Genomic DNA, 18,299 nt, shown 5'->3' with positions numbered 1-18,299 from the left:
GCGAATGATGCGACGGGTTTATTGTTTGATGCGTGTAGCCGCTGGTCTTTGTGCGACAAGCTATCACCCTTACCAATCCCGCAAAGCCTGCCACCTGCAAGCTTTGTTTCCTATGCATTGGCAATAGTGGTTCATTTCAGGGCCTTGCTGCACCAAACCAAAACGACTCAGTGGACACTGTACGGTAAAAAACAAATAGCAAGCGTTAATGTCACATTTGTTAACAATCTCTGCCTTTCAGTATACATGAAGCGGCATTCCCAGGCAGGTTAGTAGTTCTTCAATCAATTCAATTTACTTTCCAAATGTCTAAGCAAAACTGTTTGAAGCTTTGTCGCTCAATGTTAGGGTATATGAATCCCAGGCCCTGCAGCACCAACTTGTCATCAAAATCGATCAGTTTTTCACCGTCTGTTCAACACGCAACCCACGCAATCATGGATGGAAAATCTCTCCTTGAACCCCCGAAAGAAATTGCTGGCGAATACCGGAAGCATCATTCCATCCCGAAAAACGCCCTCAACACTGAAGCGATTCTCGCTGCTCTCAACCACATGCGTACCACCATGAACAGCAGATTGAATACGCTGAAAGAGAGCTTTGAAGGTTGACGCGATGACCGTGTTCGTCGACCAGTTCGTGGTACGCGAAAAGGACCAGGCCCAAATTCGCAGGGAGTTCATCGAGCTTCGCAAGGACATCCACAGCATGCCTGAGCGCCTCTGCAGCGACATGAGCGACATGATCAGCAAGGTCAAGACCGACGCTAGGGACCGCACCAACGATACTGAGACTGCGGAACTTCTCAAGAAAGTTTAGAACTGCGCCAGGAGATCCATGAAGCTTTCGATCGTCAGGAGGGCTTGCTCTCCCGTGGAAACGGCAATTCGGCACAGGCACCAATGTAGCGGCGCAGGACACACACTGCTTGGTTAGTAGGTAGTATTTGCTTCAACTATCTAAAAAGGTAAACCGCTTTCAATGAAAGCTCCCGGGCCATATGAAAGAGTGACGTTCACGCCTCTGCTCTCTCCACCTCTTGGTACTTTATGGTTGAACAACACGTAAGTGTGGTAACAACCGAGGGCTGCAGGGGGTATAAAGATGACAGACTACACTATAAGGTCTCTTGTTTTCCCACCAAGCTAGAAGTCACTCTTCTCCGCATACCCGACATGCCCTTACTGGCTTACGGCCCTAGTGGGCCTTTCGACGACCCGGACAGCGGCAACAGTAGCTTGCGCGACCTTATCGAGACTCTGAATGAGATAGTCGAGGTCCTCGTTGACGACATCCAGGATCTGGCTGTTGAAGTCAACGGCCTACGCACCGAGGTCTGCGCTCTACGTACTGAAGTTGGTGGTCTGCGCAACAATGACAATGACAAGCATACCAAGAAGTGCGGTCTGCGCGCTAGGTTCCACGGCCTACGCCGCAAGATCCGCGACAAGCTCAGCAAGCGCAACGGTGAATATAGGGGAGGAGATGGCCATGAGTTGGCATTCCTTGAGCTGGCGAACCACCGCAATACCCAGTTCATCTACACTCCCTACAATTAGGGTACACACCGACGGTTGCATTTGGCAGCCAGGTAGCTTACCTTTCCGCGAGGCTTCTCGCGCTCGCGAGGGCCAGGTTTGCCTCGCTTCTCAGTTCGTAGAAAATACTAGGATTACAATTGCAACTGCATCTACTTGTCCGCTTTGTGATGTCCTTAATCCGTAGTGACTGCCATAAGGGTTGTATGTGCTCAAGTCACTTCACAGGTGTGAATGAACAAAGGAGCGATCATCCGGCCAACTGGAGGCGCTAAACCTTACTTAACACGAGATGTGAATGAACTACATGTGAATGAACTAACCCGAAGTCTCGCCAACCGCCAGCGCTAAGGAATATAAACCCCAGGCCTGAGTGCACCATCTCCTCCACCCTCCACCCTCCACCTTCTACTTTTCCGATCGCCCCTCTCCTTTCCGGTTAACTTGACCTCGCACGAAGATGACGAAGAACACTGCCGGCGGGGCGCAGCCCTCGCAGCCGACGAACGAACAGAGTCTTGGAATGCAAGACATTTTGACCGCCCTCAATGATATCCGCGATGTCGTCAAGGACCTATCCCTCAAAGTCAGTTCGCATACCGACCTTCGTACCGAGATCCGCGACGAGCTCTCTAGCCTCCGCAAGGATGTCAGCCAGTAATTTGACGGACAAAACTCACAAGATTGTTGCATGCCTCACTGACAGCGCGGGCCTCTAAGGATTAAGCAGTTGCCTCTTCGCCAGAAGACCGATCACAACGCCTCTAACGTCCCTGGCAATGAAGACCTCTTGCACGACGTTCCTGTTGAGGTCGAGTCCATGCCAAAGTGTCCTCAATCCACCGAGAGCCGTCACATTGCTTTGGAAGTCAACAGACTTACCAACAAGCTCACCGACAAGCTTGAAAAGATGACCGCAGACCCCAAGAGCTTTCCTGTGGATGGCTGCAAGCTTCTTCTCGACAAATCCAAGCTTGCTATCAACTACTGTCAGTCTTTCGTCGACGAGGGCAAGATAGCCATCGACAAGTGCAATCTTGCCCTTGAGAGGAGCAAGGCTGCTATCAACGACTGCCAGTCTGCAATTGATAGAAACGATGTTGTATTCAACGAGTTTCAGTCCGCCATTGAGAAGCGCACGCTTCCTACCGACAGGAACAAGCCTTTGCGCTCTACTCATCTGGCCGGCGATATTCCGACTCTCCCACAGACATTTTATGATGTCGAAAAGCTTTCTAGGGATGAGGTTGACTTCCTCATGAAGTTCATGAGTAGTTCTTTCTTCACCGAAATCCCTTCCACCACCGGAATTCCTTCCATCGCCGGAAACATTCCTGTTAAGTTCTTGAGGTCTCACCTTACCGGCAACCCCATTCCATTCTTCCCTAAGACCATTGGGGACATCTGGAAGCTCTCCCACCACGAGATGGAATGCATCCTGGTCCACTTGCGCGAGCCTTGGTCGGCTACTGTGAGGAAGACCCTCATAGTGCTCTACTCCGCCTTGGGTTTGCGTTGATTTGCTGTAGGGCAGTGGGTTAGAAGTGCCCGTTTGGGGTAATGCTGTGATGTTTTCAGCATACCGGTTGGCGACTTCTTTCTATCATGACCGAGTCCATAGCTTCTGATAGTTCCACTTCCTACAGCTCATGATCCAAACTGGATTCATAGCATGTATTAGTTGCTTCAAGAAATCCATGAATGCTTTCTGCAAATATGTTCGTTCTTGTGATAATATCTTTGCCATGTCTAAAGAAACTTATGCTTAGAAACTTAGCAGTGAAAAATTAGTTAGGCGTAGTTTTGTATTCGGTTTTATAGGCAACTCTACTGCTATCTTCAGTGCTGGCTTCCTACGAGCTCATGCTTTGGAAACCACACACATTCATTCGCTTTGGCAAATTTTCAACCTGTCTTCCGCTAGCACAGGACCATATACTAGAAACCTCCACGCTCCTTTGCTTCCTCCTACACCTTCAGCCAAATCTTCTCTTTAAGCAACTTCCGCTTCTGCTCCAACCCTTCTGGTGTCTCCTTCACCAACAAATGGTGCAAAATCTCATCAATCTGCTCAGCAGAAAGCTTCTCCAGGTCTCCGACTGTTTTGGGGAAATCGGGGATCGGACCACCCGTAAACATTGATTGAAAAGGAGGAAGCACCACTTGTGCGCATTGGGCTTTAATGGCACTCTCGAACTCTGACTGTGAAATAAAAGCGCTTCGTAAGAAAAGGTTAGTCACTGCATTCCTGTGGTTTATACCTGCATGAGACTTACAGATTTATCTTGCTTCCGGAAGCCTTACTGTTTTCCTGCCAGCGAAGAGCTTGTACGTCGTCCCGTAGGCCGAGCACATCGGTACGCAGGCTCCAGTTGCTCATGCGCGCGTCCTTGAGTTCGTCGTTTTGCCCGCTCAGTGATTTTTGGATATCCATGAGCGTGGTCTTTATATCAACAAAGCCGTCTTTTATTGCCTCGACCAGGTCGCTCGTGTTCTGGGTGTTATTGTCCAACTTCCTGCGCAGCTCTTCGATCTCATTACGAAGAGCTTCGATGTCGTTCCTATCTCTTTCGGTAGTGCCGGTGCTAGTGTTCTGGTCGCTCATCGGAGGTTGCGACGGCTGCGCATTCAGACTCGCGCCACCAAATAGTGGCAATGGTGAATGTATACCTGTTGATGGGGTTGGGCGTGAGCTGTCATTTTGCATAGAAGCGGGGCTGAAGATGCTCCCGCCGGTGGGCCTGTTGTTGGTTGTGCTGCTACCAGTTGCTCCGCCAAAAATACTTGAGCCTGAAGGTCTATTGTTGCCGAAAAGGCCTGCGCTAGACGATCTGCCTTCGGCAGTGATGCTGGAAGGCATATTTTTTGGAAAGCTTACACCTGGTGACCCGCTGGTGGTCGGGATGTTGCCAAAAGTGCCAAAAAGCGACATGGTGATTAGGTAGGTTGTATGTGTTTAGACTCGGGATGGGGGATGCAGAGTTAAGAAGATTGTATCATAAAGATAAGTAGACATAGGAATTATATATTCATGTAGCGAGTGCCGTTCCATGGCTGGCCTCTGGCGTGCGAGTTTTGCCTGGTGCTAGACCGTCGTCTGCCTGGTAGGCAGCATTTTGGTTTTGTCTTGGGACTTTGTGATGCCCAAGGGGCATTTCTTCGTCTTTCAAAGTGAGCTTTTCTATGGGTACGTATGAATTTGTCTTTATAGTCATTGTGTGTACCTGTTGCACCAAATAGGCGTGGCATGAAAATAGTCGTCTAAATACGTAAATTAGACGTCTATTCGCACTGAATAGGCGCGCATAAGTGACGTGTGCATATTCCACCGGTTTAGTCGTCTATTTTAGTATTGTGCGCCCGAGTGGGGTGATTTCTAGGTCGATCTTAACTGTTTCTTATTCTCTAACTTCCTTATTAGAAATAATCATGCATATAACAGGGAATTTGAATCGTAGTAAACTTATAAATCTGAGACACGCTACTGCAATATTACTAAATTAGACGACTAATCTGGTAGAATAAGCAAGCATAACACCTGAATAGACGACTAAACCGGTGGAATATGCACACGTCACTTATGCGCGCCTATTCAGTGCGAATAGACGTCTAATTCACGTGTTTAGACGACTGTTTACATGCAACGCCTAATCAGTGCAACATACCTATGGGAACGCGGAAAAGATGTATTTGTGCAGTCTTGTTGTTTGCGCGACCGCGAGTGATGTTCTTTGGTTCGCCTTACCCATGTTTCCGTAGTCGCTGTGTAACTGCCACGTGGCTCTTTATCTTCAGGGCTCTGTCATCGCATTTCTTTGTTTCGGTAAAATAGTTGATGCTTACTTTAACAAAAAATTCGACGGCTTTCAACGGTGAGACGGCTGCATGTATTGAGACAGAAAAGACTTTCAGCAGACTATCACTTTGAAGACAATTGAATATGAGGACGTAAGCGGCAATGTACTGCGAGCTATAGTTGGATCTAAAATCACCATCGAAAGTATCGCGTCGACACTCCAGGCTCCAGCCCCCACTGAGCGTACGGGCCTACTTTCTGCCTAGGATTTGGCCCCCACATTCCTCCAAACATATATACCACAGCATAACCTTCCCACAGACATCAAGTCCTTCGTACCTGAATTATGGAAACCCTTCCGGAAGAATTGTTCGATTTCATCCTTTCTCTTGCCTACAATGAAGACGACCATTGGGTGGATCATCAACTACCAGTCTTTGCGACCGTGTCAAGAAGGTGGCAATATAACATTGAACGCCGCACATTCCGCAACATTCGAGTAAACACCAACGAGTTAGAGAAGCTTGGCGCCCGCTTCACCGGCTCATTCGGGCATCGAGCTGCGGCTTTAAGCGGCATCGAGTGCAGCATCATACTCCCTTGTTGTAGCGACGACGAAGTGCGCCAACGCGAAACGGATCAAGATGTTGAAAAAAACAATCGCGCAATCTCAGAGCAGCTTCAAGATCTCTTCAACTTTCTGTTTCTTGTCGAACAAGAAAGGAAACGATATCATAGCAGAAAGCGACCGCTTGCACTTGAGATAAGACGGATTGAGGCCCCAACCGATCGAGAACTTCAGAATCAGGATCCCGAGCGCTTCAAAGCTACCTGGGAACAAAAGACCAGTCCTGACTATTACTGGAGTAGACGATGGCGGTACAATGTCCACAGTTTACTTCAAAATGAGGTTGCCGCTTTGCCTGAAATCCAGAGCATTACCTACTTTGAAGTTCCTGACTATAGCAAAAAAAGGCAGCTGAGGCCGGGTGACTGGATTCGCATTGCTGCAAAATTTCCTTATTTGGAAAATCTGAAACTTACTTTCTCCGAGCACCGTGCGTACGGGAAAAAAGTGAGAAGGAAAGTAAGAAGAGGTATTTTTCCCATTTTCCCTCTATCATTTCCCTCTCTAACAGCACTAGACTTTGCCGATTCCTTGTATGAGCTGGTGGAACGCAACCCTCCGGCCCTCCACAGTGTTACTATTGAGCGTAACTTCTCAGTAATTTGTGATGAAGCCCCCCCAGGTCTTGATTACAGCGGCGAGGGCAGCCAGGAAGATAAACTCGATCAGGCGCTTTCCAGAGCATCACAAAGATTGACGTGCCTCTGGCTCAAAGGCCTCAGCATCGGCCCCGACCTTTTCAGATATTGCCAGTCGACAACACTGAGAAACATCGACATCCAACTCGATCCACTCGCTCCCAACGGCGAGTGGTACTTTACCACAGCCGATGGCACAGACATTGCACCCCCTCGTCCCAACATTCTTGACGAAATCACACCCGAGGAGCTCGCATCACTCACTGGCTCGCCCACGCCCTACGAGACCGGGCCGCCCCGCCCCCCCAGCGAAGCCGAGTCAGTACCAACTTGGAATTTCGTGAGTAGCAGAACCGCGCGAAGATACCGCGTGCGCCCACGGAACGAGTCGCTGAGCACGCTGCTTATCGCTGCTGCGAAGGGTGTGCGACACATGCCATCGCTCGAGAGGTTGGTGCTGTATAACAAAACGACGCTGCGCCCAGGCTCTGCCTTCCTTAAGCTGGGAGAGTATCGGGCTTTTGCGTTTACATACGCACCGAAAGGAAGAACTGAGCATTTCTCAGGAGTGACCATAACGTATCCGCCCCCATTTTCTAGTGGATGGAGACGTGATGGAGGAATTCCGCAGCTCTCGTTGTGTGCACTTCCTTGGGGGGAGTGGAAACCGGACGCTGAAGTGAGGGAGGAGTGGGCGAGGACTTTAGGAAATAAGGGGGCCGTGCATTATGTTTATGGAGAGTACTGGGAGCTTTGTAGTAACCCAAGCTGGCATACTTTGAGCAGCGAGGAGTTCAGGAAGGGGTTTCAACCGTCTAGTCCCGCCATGACGAAGGAGGAGTGGTATCAAGCTAATAGATAGGCTGTAGATATTGGTTAGAGAGGGCAGGCTTATAAAATAAAATAGTCCCATAAGAATAAGTATAAAAAAAAATATGCACGAATATCCCCTAAGCGCGAATTTTTATACGCGCTAGGGTATATGCTAAACTTCTTAATAATAGCTATTATTTCTATATTATATCACTCTCTAGGATTTATGCTATTAATTGATTTCACAAATGTTTAGAGAGGAAAAGAGCAGTGATAAAACCTATAATTAACGAGCGCTAAGTGATGTGTGATGCTAAAGTAGAATTTCAAAACTTTGAAGAAAGCGGATAAGCCTGGGAAAAAGGGGGAAACGCACTGCGCGTATATTCTCTCTGATGAGGATTTTCCATGATTTTCGTTCGTGGATAGTAGGAATAAAACTCATTTCCATCACCACCACCACCTATAAAATTATCATCTTCGTCAGCGCCCTCCGGGCCCAACAATCGAATGCCCCAGCCCGTGAAGACAGGCCGCAATTGGTCGAGTAATTCTGCAGAAACGTGAAGATAAATAACTTCATGGAAATACCAGCGGACAAATGTCTTGCGAGGGCGCATTTCGACCTGCCTGAGATTCGGCAAAACTTCTTTACCATGGTAGGCAAGAGTTGCGAGGAATTTTTCCAGTGCTGTATCGCCCTTAACGCTGCTATTGATTGTCAAAACTTCCAGTGAAGTTGGAAGTAGGTCCATGAGAGCGGCACTGTTGTCTGGACCGTCTAGACCTGGGCGATATCCGGTCAAAAGCTGTCCAGAGATAGACAGTGCCTTCAAATGGCGAAGCGGTTTCAAGCTGCCAAGTACAGCCGATCTTGGCTTGTCTGATATGTCTATAAGAAGGCTCTCAAGTGATTCAGTGTGCAGAAATAGGGCCCTGCGCAGCGTCATGAGGTTGTTGTCAGTTTCGAAGTTATATCCCGGACTGCCAAAAACCAAGGATAGCGACTTGAGTGCCTTGCAAACTTTGCAGAAGGTATAATAGTCATCCATGTTAGCCCTGCACCAAAGGAACGTAGCGTGCTCGATATTGGAGGTGCGGGCGTGTGGCGATACTACGCCACCCTGGAAATCTGTTGACCACGCGCAACGGAATTCGCGCACAGAGGGAATACCGACCAAAGCCATGACCAGGTTCGGGGACATCTCGCTCATGTTAGAATCAAAATTTGTGATTGTCACATGTCGTAGTTTCGCAAGGGGTCTTCTCGAATTTGTTGTAGCCGTGTCCGAGAGACCTCCCTCTAATGGAACTTGCGAGGTCTGAGCAACAACGGCTTTGACTAAATTGGTAAGAGCGTCACCTCCTTCCAATGACTCTGTATCAAACCACGAAGCTTCCATGCTCAGCCGTTCCACGTTCGGCAACAGGCATAGTAACAACGCCACTGCAGCACTCTCATGTTCTACTGGGGGAAGACGGGAGAAGAGGGTCGTTTTAAAAGTCTCATCAAGATCGATTTGGTCCAGAGCCGTTTCTGTCCAGAGCCACTCGCTTATTTTCATCCGTTCTTCTGACAATAAACCTAACTCTTTCCACATGATATGATTGGTCTCGACGGTGTGCATGTGTGCAGCAAGGTCCGGCCGCTCGATCAATGTCCGGATAAGATGATGGAGGCTGCGCCAGTCTTTTTCCTCGTTGTCATAGTTGACATTGTCGTCTCCCAAGTAGTTCGCAATATATATGTAGTGGGAGTACAGATGCGGTTCAGCTAGCCGCCGAAATTTGCGCGACACACGCACCAGACCGCGTGCTTCCCAGGAACTCATTTGCGAGATAATATGTTCCAGCAACTCTTCCGGGAGATCGTTTAGGCTTGGGCCTCGTTCATTGTCCTGTTCGATGCTGAGGGCGACGCGCTTGTTGTCCTGTTCGTAGCTGAGGGCAATGCGTTTGGTGGAACCTGCAGCCGTGCCAGGTAAAGGTGATTCGGCTTGCCTTTTAGTAGCAAGGTTGGTGGAGTGGTCCATAGTTCTTCCAATGGTTCCATGTGGGGAAGAAGGGAAGAATGTTGACTACTTGGACTGTGAAGAACCGAGGGGTTTTAAGCGGTCCGGCTGCTGCCTAAAATACGATCACATGACAGGATATCCACAACAGTTTTGGAAGTAACACGCGTCCGGGACGCATAAGCGAAATAGAAGGTTCAGCGAAATCGACCAATTGGGCCCTCGCTTGAGGAGTATATGCTCTAATTGGCCGGTTTCTCTGAGCAGTCCATTTCGCTCATGCGACCCGGACGCCAAATAGACAGTAAGTCGAGCCTATTTGCCCCTCCCTCATATGTCTATCCGGCCCCCCCCTCCACCTACCGCTTGCCTAATTAGGTAATTATCCAGCAGAAAGTTAACTTCGGCGTAACCCGATCGCGCCGTTCGCTCGCGACGCCGCAGAAGGACGCGTCGGCAGGGAACATAAACTAGCACCTCTTATTTTATACTAAAAATTAATTAAAAACTTCTATATTTCTAACCTCGCTGTTACAGCACGACAGATAGAGAGGTTTATATTACAAACGTCGCTTTTTCGCGTGCGCGAGTACTCCCGGGTCCTCCTCCGCCGCCTTCTCGCTCTATCACGTATAAGTAGCTTAGGTAGCTTAGGTAGCCGCGAAGAAATATTATAGGAAGATATAAAGTTACAAAGTCGCGGAGTCGCTTTTTACCAGGCGCTTTACCCGATTAGGCAAGCGGTAGGTAGAGGGGGGGCGGATAGACATTTGAGGGGGGGGGGGGGGGGGGGGGGGGGGGGGGCGAATAGGCTCGACCTAGACAGTAATGGCTTGCAGATTGCTCAATCCTCAAGTAATGTCTTCGTCGAACATGACATAACAAATCAAAGACAATGAATTTCAAAGACTAAAGGATAGTAACACTGTCAAAGGAGAGAACCGCTACTCAAATTACCTCCTCACAACCTCCGCAGTAACCAACACCAAAACTAAATACCTCTTTCTCTTTCTCCAGCCTCTAGATACCGGACCTAAGATGCGGGAGCCGCGGCAGCCGTAGCAGGTTCCGGCACGCTGTTTTCGACAGCGGAAGTAGCCCCAGAAGATGGAATAACAGGATCGACGGTGCAGTCCTGGAGAGTAGGGTATTCGCCGCCGCATTTGTTGTAGCAGTCGAGTTTGTTTTGGTTGGCACAGTAGCAGGACTGCGTGAAGGGACAGAAAAATTAGCAGATGTTCTGGACGGGCTTGTGTTCGGACAAAGAAAGCACTTACGTCGGGCCAGATCAGGAGGCAGACCTTAGGTTCGCAGACGCATGGGGTGTTGGCCTGCGGAGCCGGGACGGCCAGAGCGAGCGGCAGAAGAGCAATGAGAGTGAGGAACTGCATATTGTGATAGGAGTGGTGGGTTGTAAGTGTTTCTTGAGCGAATGATGAAAGACTGGTGGATTGTGATGCCGCAAGATAGATGCGATGTTGCGTGGGTTTAAGTACTCGGCCACTGCCTTCATCCTCGAGGCCTTTTCTGGGCATATCAATGGTTCTTCGTATTCCTTACTCATTGCGAAAGCAAATCAGCTCACTCTCTCTTGTACAACAACCGTTGCGGCCTATGAAAGTCAGTAGAACAACTTCCCACATAAGAACCAAGAACCCCGGCGCCCGTATCTAAAGCCGCCAAGCGTAGTGGCTTACATGACCCTGTTCTTAGTGAGTCACATGATTGTCATATTCCTGACACAGTGAGGTAAGCAGGCAAACCACAGCAGCTCCACGGCTGCTTCCCAGCGCTTGGCAGATGCAAAATACAGGGAACCGGCCCGAGTCAGTAGTACGGAGACTCGTCCGGAGACGCGAAGCCGGTGCGGTGATAAGCGAGAGCTGAAATACCATTACCATTTTCAGTCACCGCGCGAGATCAGTCCGACTCCGGCACTGGTGCTGACGCACCGTGTTGTGGCGTGACATGATTCTTTGGTCAGGCGGAGAGATTGGCTGGAAGCTGGAAGTCGAGGGTGCAGTGGACAAGCCGCCGCAAGCGCATAATTTCCTTCCCAGCAAGATAGTGAACAAGTCAAGCAGCCCCTACAGAATACACTTTGTCTAGCCATAAGTCTGAGTCTTGGATATGAGTAAGGAAAAGGAGGCAACACGACAGTGGAAGAGAAATTCAGAGCTTCAAGATTCAACAGGAGATAAACCAACCTTGCCCAGCAAGAAGCTTACAACCATGTCCATGTCCTCTTACCTACTACCATCTACCCGCTCTCTAGCACTTCCCATAGCCAGATCCTACGTCTCCATCTGGACCTCTCCCCTAGCTGCTCATCAAGTCTCAATCTTCTCCGCCGGCGCCGCCAAAATCTTATAAGAACCTTCCTTCACATCATCCGAGCTCTTCTTACCAATGACCTTGCCGATAAATGTGCGTTACACTACCTTTGCAAGCTGGCGGCAGCAAAATCCCCACCTTGTTGAGAGCCAAATAGCTGGTGAACCGTTCCCGAATGTCGATTCGCAGTACAGACGCCTCGACTACTAAGCGCACGGGAATGATACTAGCATAGCACAGCAGCTAGTGCTCTCGCGGTTAGCATGGACGTGGTGGGTCATGTTGTTGTCGGGGATCCGGAGGTTTCCGGGCGACCGAGCCTATGTGCTCCCAAGGTGAAGCCTTGAAACATCTGGAACGGCGAATCATGGGAGCAGTTGAGCAAAGTGGAAGCACCGTGCAGGACGGGGGGAGTACCGAATTGAATGAACGCAGGCTGTGATGGGCCGGGGTTATAAATATGCTCGATTTTTGCTGAACTGCTCTCCGAGAGGCCGCAGGAGGTAAGGCGCCTCCCATCCCTTTCGAGTTCCACTAGCCTTTGAATATTGTACCTCTATACCCACCCAAACAAGACTCAGGAGCTGCTTCGCCCCGCCGCCCCAGTTGAGGCAGTTCATGAGGCTTCGCGGCAAAGCGGCTTGAGGTTTCCAGCGAGCAGCGGTAAGCTGGCAAGCTGCAGCTCTTTGGTCTGGCACAGATAGCCGTTTTCCAGGCGCGATCTTTAACGACTTATCCGCGAGTGCAGGGAGCTGGCGCTGAGGCGCTCATGTCGACGGAGGCCGCGAGCTTCGCCGCTCTCAAGATCCTCGGCAGGATGCGAGCCATCAGCCAAGCGACGCGGGTTCCCTCATCCCGACATTGCTCAAGATGGAGGGGCTTTGCCTTGATACCTTTCCGCACTTTGAGACGTGCTTTGTGTTGATGCGGGGCGATGATGATGGTGGATGGAAGTAAGGTAAGACAGAGCTCATGTGGAGCGTGCTCACCGCCAAGACCAAGATGATAGCACGTGATCCGGAATATTATTGAGCCGTGCCGCCTCACGTCGCGGTCGCGAGCTGACACACGTCCACGGTCCACCACCGCCATCCATCTCCACACACCATCATCGGCGTTGCATCATCATCGCTGCCATCCCGAGGCGCACCCGCAGTCGCTCCCGGCCAGCAACTTCATTCTTTAGCGGGCCTCTCCGCCGCTGCCATCGATCCAGTACTCCGCTCCTCCCCTACCTTCCGTTCTTCCTCATCGAGTCAGGGCTGCTCCTCCCCCCGCAAAAGCCCGGGTGGGCGGGCGATGGACTACGCGCACTTGAACCAAATGATTTTGGCAGCTGGGATACCCTCGAAGAATGCGTCGCAATGGGTCGGAACGCGCGCAGCAGAACTACCCTCGAACGGAGCTTGCAGTCGGTCGGCACGCCTGCTGGATGGAGCAGTGCTACTCTCAGGTGCGCGCTTGCAGTAGGTCGACACGCCTGCTGGACGGATCAGTGCTACACTCGGATGCTGCTTGGAGTAGGTCGGCACGCCCGCCTGGCGCGGAGCAGTGCTACTCCCGGGCAGCATTTGCAGTTGGTCGGCACGACTGTCTGGTGGAGCAGTGTTACTCTCAAGCCGCACTTGCAGTAGGTCGGCACGCCCGTCCTCCTTGTGGAGCAGTGCTACGCTCTGGCGACGTTCGCAGTGGGTCGGTTCGCGCGTAGCAGTTTCGTTGCAATATGTCGGCTCGCAACATTTGTTTCGTAAAGTTGCCGTGGTCCATCGGGTAGAGTCAGGGTTACTCTCGAACCATCTGCTGTTCGACAAAGCCCGGGTGGGTGGGATCCTCGCCGTCTGGCGCAGGGGAATCAATTGTCCTTTTCTGCCTTGTTGATTGTGTAGTGCTGACTATCTCTTGTCTAGGCGCAGGTTTTGCTCCCAAACATACATCCGAACATCAACTTTATTCCCACCCTCGTTGAGACTTGCGACTTGCGATCGTAAACATGGCAAATGTTGAGAAGGCACAGCCATTTGAAGATGAAGGCTCGGATCATTGCAATAATCAACTCAAAGATATCGTCTACGAGCGCGTTCTGGCCGAGTGGGAAGATGTAGGCGCAACTTGTACCCTTGGCTCTGTCTCGGCCGTGAACAAGCAGGATACCATGTTGTTGTTGAAAATTGGGCTTGATGCTAGCAGTGGAGAGGCCTTTGCACGCTTTTCTCTCCACTTCACTGTCAAGTCTGTCCGCAAGTCTTCTCGGCTACAAGAACTGCTCTTCGTCATCCCTCTGAATTCACTGTCATCTCTGCAGCAAAAGACACTGCCAGCATCCCAGATTGAGACACCAGCCATCGCTTCAGCAGTCAAAGAGGCCGGATTATCCGAGGCAGACATGCTCATCCGCCTGGACTTTGATCTCTCCGACGTTGGGTACGTGCTAATGCCAGTGACCTCGTTGACGAAGATCAAGCCCAGTACTTCTGTTTCCAGCGATCTTCTGCGCGGTCTTCAGTCCCTTTCCGGATCACGGAGCTTCGCCGTCTACGTGCGACCGACCAGCTTTGCCCGGCATGGTCTGAAGACGGTATGTGACAGGTTGTCTGCTGGCACGCTTGTCCAACATCGCGTTGATTTGGGCAAGATTTACGATAGAAAAGAGGCGACTGTAATCAATTGGAATATCTTCGATCTCAATGGCGGACGTGCTCGTGGTTCGGAAAAAGGTGACACTCGTGAAGACAACGCTCCGCCGCCATACAAGAAGACACTCGTCGCTCGGACACCAACACCTGAGAGAACTGGCCTCCCGAAAGATTGCTCCGTTGCGTCTTCGCCGTCAGAGACGAGAGTGCTGGAGACGCCTCGCGAATACAAAATGACGCCTGTCGACCACGGCTTAGGACTCTTTGACAGATTTGAACCTCCGCTTTCTTCGCAGAACCTGGATATATTCGCCAGCCGCCGGAAGGGCAAACGTAAGCTCGCCGATCGCTCGCCATCACGAGAACGAGAACAAACACAGGCTCTGGAATCTGATAATCAACCTTCTCCTCCTGGCGTTTCAGATGATGCGTCTGACGACCAAATTACTCTTCCTGCTTCACCCAACAGTCCTCAAATTACGCGTCACCAATCGCTCAACATCCAAAGCCCCACCCGGGAAGAGCCATTCAACACTCCAGCCGTGCAAACCGCCGCGCCACTCAACCGCGAAATCAGCCCAGAATTCTCAGCGCACTACCTCGCCTACCAACACTGGCTCACGCGCGCCCTGGGCATAAACCCGCGCCTCTACGCCCACGCGCGCGTCGCTCCGCATCTCGAAGCCCTCGGCTCCCACACCCGGCACAAGCGCTTCGCGGAGTTTGTCGCGGCACGCGCGCGCACCTCTGCGGCCTTTATCTACGACCCACGCGACGAAGCGGATGAGGCGGAGATGCGGGCTGCGCGCTTGTACACGCAGGATATCGAGGCGCTGGTCCTGTGGGCAATCACGGCAGGAGCGTGCATGGACGCGTTGTTCATGGGGAAGTGGCTGGAGATGGGTAGGTGTGCGAGGGAGGAGGTGCGGAGGGATAAAGACCAAGTCCTGGAGCCTGTGGGGGAGGCATACGTGAGGGCCAAGGCGTTTTTGGTCGAGATGGTGTTTACGGTCGATGATGGGTTTGGGGGGCAAGAGGAGGGGACGGGAGGGGAGGCGCTGGGGTAGGTTGGTGGTTAAGCCTTCTAGTCGCGAGTGCTGCCTCTATATCCCCCTGCGAGGTGCGCTGTGGGAAGTGTTCTGAAGGTCTGGCATGCATATTCACACGCTCCACTTCCCTCCGCGAGCACGTCTGCCTCATCTACCCTCGCCATCATCACCACCGCTCCCTCTCCGACGGCACACCCACCACAACATCAGCAGCCCTACCCAACACACATAGGTTGTACACACGACAGTGCTCGCCGCCTTACCCTACGAGACACTCAACGTGCGCGTCGTTCTGCATAATCATCGCCCCCGCGTACAGCAATACTATCTACGGCCTTAACGCCGCCGCCCTGCCGGCGCGGGTTTTCCCGGCGTCAAGATGATCTTGGCTAGGGGGTTTTTTGTGGCGGCTTGGTGCGCGGCGTGGGGTAGGTGAGGAAGCTGAAAGCTCTAGATAGATGAGTTTGTTTCTAATACTTACTAGTGTACTTTACATGGTGCGCAGTGTATCCAAATTATTCACGTCGCTGATTTTGAATTTTCCTAGGGTATGTTTTCTCGATATCTGTTCAACACGTTGTTAGACATGCTCGTTGCGTTGCTTGCTCATTTTGTTGCTTAACTGGGCACTAGTGTTGGTGATGTTTTTGCTTTTTTGTCTAATTTTATCTACTGGTCACAGTGAGAACGCTGGCTTAGTATGCGGCTGGGCAGTGTTGCTAGAAGGTGTTTATAACAGTCAAAGGAAGCCGGAGGAATGGATGACAATGGCTGACTAGACGGATAGGAGCCGAAAGGAAGTCAGGGCCCTACACGTCCTTGGGCAGTTCCATCCACGCTTCCTCCCTTTCCTCCTCCACCATCATCGCATACACCTCGTCAAGCCTCTGCTCCGCAGCATTCAGCTCCGCTTCATAGCCCTCCTGTTTCTGCAACAACAGGGCCTCGTACTCCTCAAGCTTGGTCAGGTTGAGCCAGGTCATCTCGCAGGCCTTGGTCTCCTTGTCCAAGAGCTCCGCGCACTGCTCCAGGCTCAGCCTGAGCGCAGGGTCGGGGCCTTCGCGAGCCAGCCGGTCCAGCGCTTCTCTCTGCCGGGCACACCACGCCTTCAGCGCCGCGATCTCGTTGCCGATAGCCGCGACATGGATACTAATCTCCAGCTGCGTGTGCCACGTCTTAAGATCCCTAACGCGGAAAATTAGCGCCCGCAGCGCCACCCACTTAAGTAGGACGTCGCCGAACAGCTCGCTCAGATACTCCAGCAGCGGCGCAAACCCTAGCCCGCGCGCAAACGCCTCAACCGCGTTTACGGCCCCCCCGCTCTAGCCCTAGCCCGCCTCGCCCCCGTCACCCCACTTCTCCGCCGCCGGGAAACGGGGCTCTTCCCCCCCGCCCACCGGCCCAAGCACATACGGCAGCGGCGCCAGCCCCCTGACGCGCCGGCGCTGCGCCTCGTACGCGTCAACAGCACAATTATACTCGTACCCCAGGACCTGCGCCTCCATGTGCGCGCGCACGACCGTGTCGACCAGCTCCGCGCGGGGAGCGCGCCGGAAGTACGCGTGCAGCTCGGCGCGGCGCACCTCGTGCTGGGGGTGGTGCGGCCGGTCGCGCAGGCACGGGTACGGCGTCAGAGCGCTCCAGAGCGTCGCGTTTGGCGCGGCGGGCTGCCTGGTGCTGTGGCGGCGGGCGTGCAGCGTGCCTGCCGGAGCGTCGCCGGGCGTGTTGCCGTGCGCTGTGATGTGCAGGTGCGGCGGCAGGCGGTGGCGGGGCAGGGCGTGGTTCGCGGGGCGGAAGAGCGGGAGGCCCAGCGCCTCGAAAAGCTCGCGCGTCGTCTGCGTATCGTCGAGGGGCGTGTCCCTTAGCCTGACATGGAAGGCCATGGTCGGCCTGGGGCGGTTGTTCGCTGTAGAAACTCCGTGGTTCGTCATTGCTGTGTCGTAGTTTCGCTGTGAATGCGTGGTGAATGATTTTGCGTTTTGGTCGAGCAAACGCCATCTTATATAGGTACAGGTGTGCGGTGGAATAGGCGTTGTCGCGAGCGTTGTTGTGGTATAAACCAGGTAGGGTCTTTGATCACAGGACCAACTCTTTCGGAATTGTTTATAGATAAAGCGGAAACAGGGCCCGCCACGCCAGTGTCCGTTGTCCAAACTCGGAGGCCGCACACGTTGACATTATAGAAATGCACCGGCTGGATATGTAGGAGCTTAGCGCGCTCCTTCAGATTCGTCGTGGGAACTTGTCTAGTTCTCTATAGAGCTGCGCCAATTTCTCCTCTCAGTCGAGTAGAGACGCGGCCGTTCGTAGTTGCGTGTTCCGTATCAGGGAGATGGAGACTACGGCATTGCCTGTATATACTGAGATGGTGCAATGAAATAGTGCAAAATGATGCTTTGTCAGTTGGCGAGTAGGTGATTAGGTAGGTATTATAGCACAGAGAAAGCCTCTTCTCTTACACGCGTCCTCTTATTGATGCTACAACTGAGGACCGGTTTCACACACCGCTTTATACCGTAGGGGGCGCATTTGGCACCGGGACAAAAAGAGTAAAGAGTTAAGAAAGAATACCGTGGATGAGGATCAAGGCTATAGACAATAAAACAACGAAACATTGCGCCGTCTTTGTCTCTCTCTTTCTCTCTCTCTCTTTTACTGCAAATCAACGCCCTGCATTAGTCCTGAGACTGGCAGCGGCAGCTTCTCGTGCTTGTTTGTTGGTGTTCGTGTACGATCGAAGGTTTTACGAGCGCGAAGCTACCTACCGACTGGAACAACTGTTTACTGAGACTTTCTTGACCCCCCTGTTCGAAACTTGGTGTTAGGGCAACGTGAATCAAGACTTAGTATAAACAAAA

At 51.9% G+C, this 18,299-nt stretch overlaps 8 protein-coding genes across 8 annotated transcripts in view; 4 read left to right on the top strand and 4 right to left on the bottom strand.

Annotated features, from left to right (window-relative positions):
- Positions 1–1,175: 1,175 nt before the first annotated feature.
- K452DRAFT_296933 (uncharacterized protein) lies at positions 1,176–1,559 on the top strand (the record flags this gene model as incomplete). Its single annotated transcript, XM_033541965.1, has 1 exon — positions 1,176–1,559. One exon carries the CDS (start codon positions 1,176–1,178, stop codon positions 1,557–1,559), a length of 384 nt encoding a protein of 127 aa, XP_033398854.1.
- Positions 1,560–1,998: 439 nt separating this feature from the next.
- Positions 1,999–3,057, top strand: K452DRAFT_307318 (uncharacterized protein; the record flags this gene model as incomplete). The annotated part of the gene is made up of 2 exons (XM_033543057.1): positions 1,999–2,187; positions 2,245–3,057. 2 exons carry the CDS (start codon positions 1,999–2,001, stop codon positions 3,055–3,057), a joined length of 1,002 nt encoding a protein of 333 aa, XP_033398853.1.
- A 449-nt stretch (positions 3,058–3,506) lies between these two features.
- On the bottom strand, positions 3,507–4,470 carry K452DRAFT_307317 (uncharacterized protein; the record flags this gene model as incomplete). Its single annotated transcript, XM_033543056.1, has 2 exons — positions 3,507–3,756; positions 3,815–4,470. The coding sequence occupies 2 exons, from the start codon at positions 4,468–4,470 to the stop codon at positions 3,507–3,509; spliced, it is 906 nt and encodes a 301-aa protein (XP_033398852.1).
- Positions 4,471–5,680: 1,210 nt separating this feature from the next.
- On the top strand, positions 5,681–6,585 carry K452DRAFT_357541 (uncharacterized protein; the record flags this gene model as incomplete). Its single annotated transcript, XM_033546129.1, has 2 exons — positions 5,681–6,431; positions 6,480–6,585. Coding segments are annotated over 2 exons (855 nt in total), but the record flags the coding sequence as incomplete, so codon positions are not given.
- Positions 6,586–7,703: 1,118 nt separating this feature from the next.
- On the bottom strand, positions 7,704–9,467 carry K452DRAFT_357540 (uncharacterized protein). The gene has a single exon (XM_033546128.1). It carries the CDS (start codon positions 9,444–9,446, stop codon positions 7,740–7,742), a length of 1,707 nt encoding a protein of 568 aa, XP_033398850.1. The 5' UTR covers positions 9,447–9,467; the 3' UTR covers positions 7,704–7,739.
- An 899-nt stretch (positions 9,468–10,366) lies between these two features.
- K452DRAFT_317368 (uncharacterized protein) lies at positions 10,367–10,881 on the bottom strand. The gene is made up of 2 exons (XM_033544055.1): positions 10,703–10,881; positions 10,367–10,632 (listed from the first exon to the last, which is right to left on the bottom strand). The coding sequence occupies exons 1-2, from the start codon at positions 10,814–10,816 to the stop codon at positions 10,459–10,461; spliced, it is 288 nt and encodes a 95-aa protein (XP_033398849.1). The 5' UTR covers positions 10,817–10,881; the 3' UTR covers positions 10,367–10,458.
- A 2,690-nt stretch (positions 10,882–13,571) lies between these two features.
- K452DRAFT_167019 (uncharacterized protein) lies at positions 13,572–15,830 on the top strand. Its single transcript, XM_033535741.1, has one exon. It carries the CDS (start codon positions 13,750–13,752, stop codon positions 15,457–15,459), a length of 1,710 nt encoding a protein of 569 aa, XP_033398848.1. The 5' UTR covers positions 13,572–13,749; the 3' UTR covers positions 15,460–15,830.
- Positions 15,831–18,152: 2,322 nt separating this feature from the next.
- Positions 18,153–18,299, bottom strand: part of K452DRAFT_166979 (uncharacterized protein) — a 1,861-nt gene continuing 1,714 nt past the window's right edge. Inside the window, exon 2 of the mRNA XM_033535738.1 lies at positions 18,153–18,245. The gene's annotated coding sequence lies outside the window, so the exon portion shown is untranslated. The remainder of the gene's footprint in view (positions 18,246–18,299) is intronic.

The sequence above is a fragment of the Aplosporella prunicola genome (assembly GCF_010093885.1).
Source record: "Aplosporella prunicola CBS 121167 unplaced genomic scaffold K452scaffold_9, whole genome shotgun sequence".
Lineage (NCBI taxonomy): Eukaryota > Fungi > Ascomycota > Dothideomycetes > Botryosphaeriales > Aplosporellaceae > Aplosporella > Aplosporella prunicola.
The sequence above is the reverse complement of the archived record's forward strand: the minus strand, read 5'-3'. Positions and strand labels throughout refer to the sequence as shown.

Bases quoted from the DNA above. Each gene is read 5' to 3' on its own strand.
- K452DRAFT_167019 (XM_033535741.1), top strand. From the start codon at position 13,750: ATGGCAAATGTTGAGAAGGCACAGCCATTTGAAGATGAAGGCTCGGAT.
- K452DRAFT_357540 (XM_033546128.1), bottom strand. From the start codon at position 9,446: ATGGACCACTCCACCAACCTTGCTACTAAAAGGCAAGCCGAATCACCT.
- K452DRAFT_317368 (XM_033544055.1), bottom strand. From the start codon at position 10,816: ATGCAGTTCCTCACTCTCATTGCTCTTCTGCCGCTCGCTCTGGCCGTC. The intron at 10,633-10,702 runs GTAAGTGCTTTC...CCCTTCACGCAG, and splicing joins GCCTCCTGATCTGGCCCGAC to TCCTGCTACTGTGCCAACCA.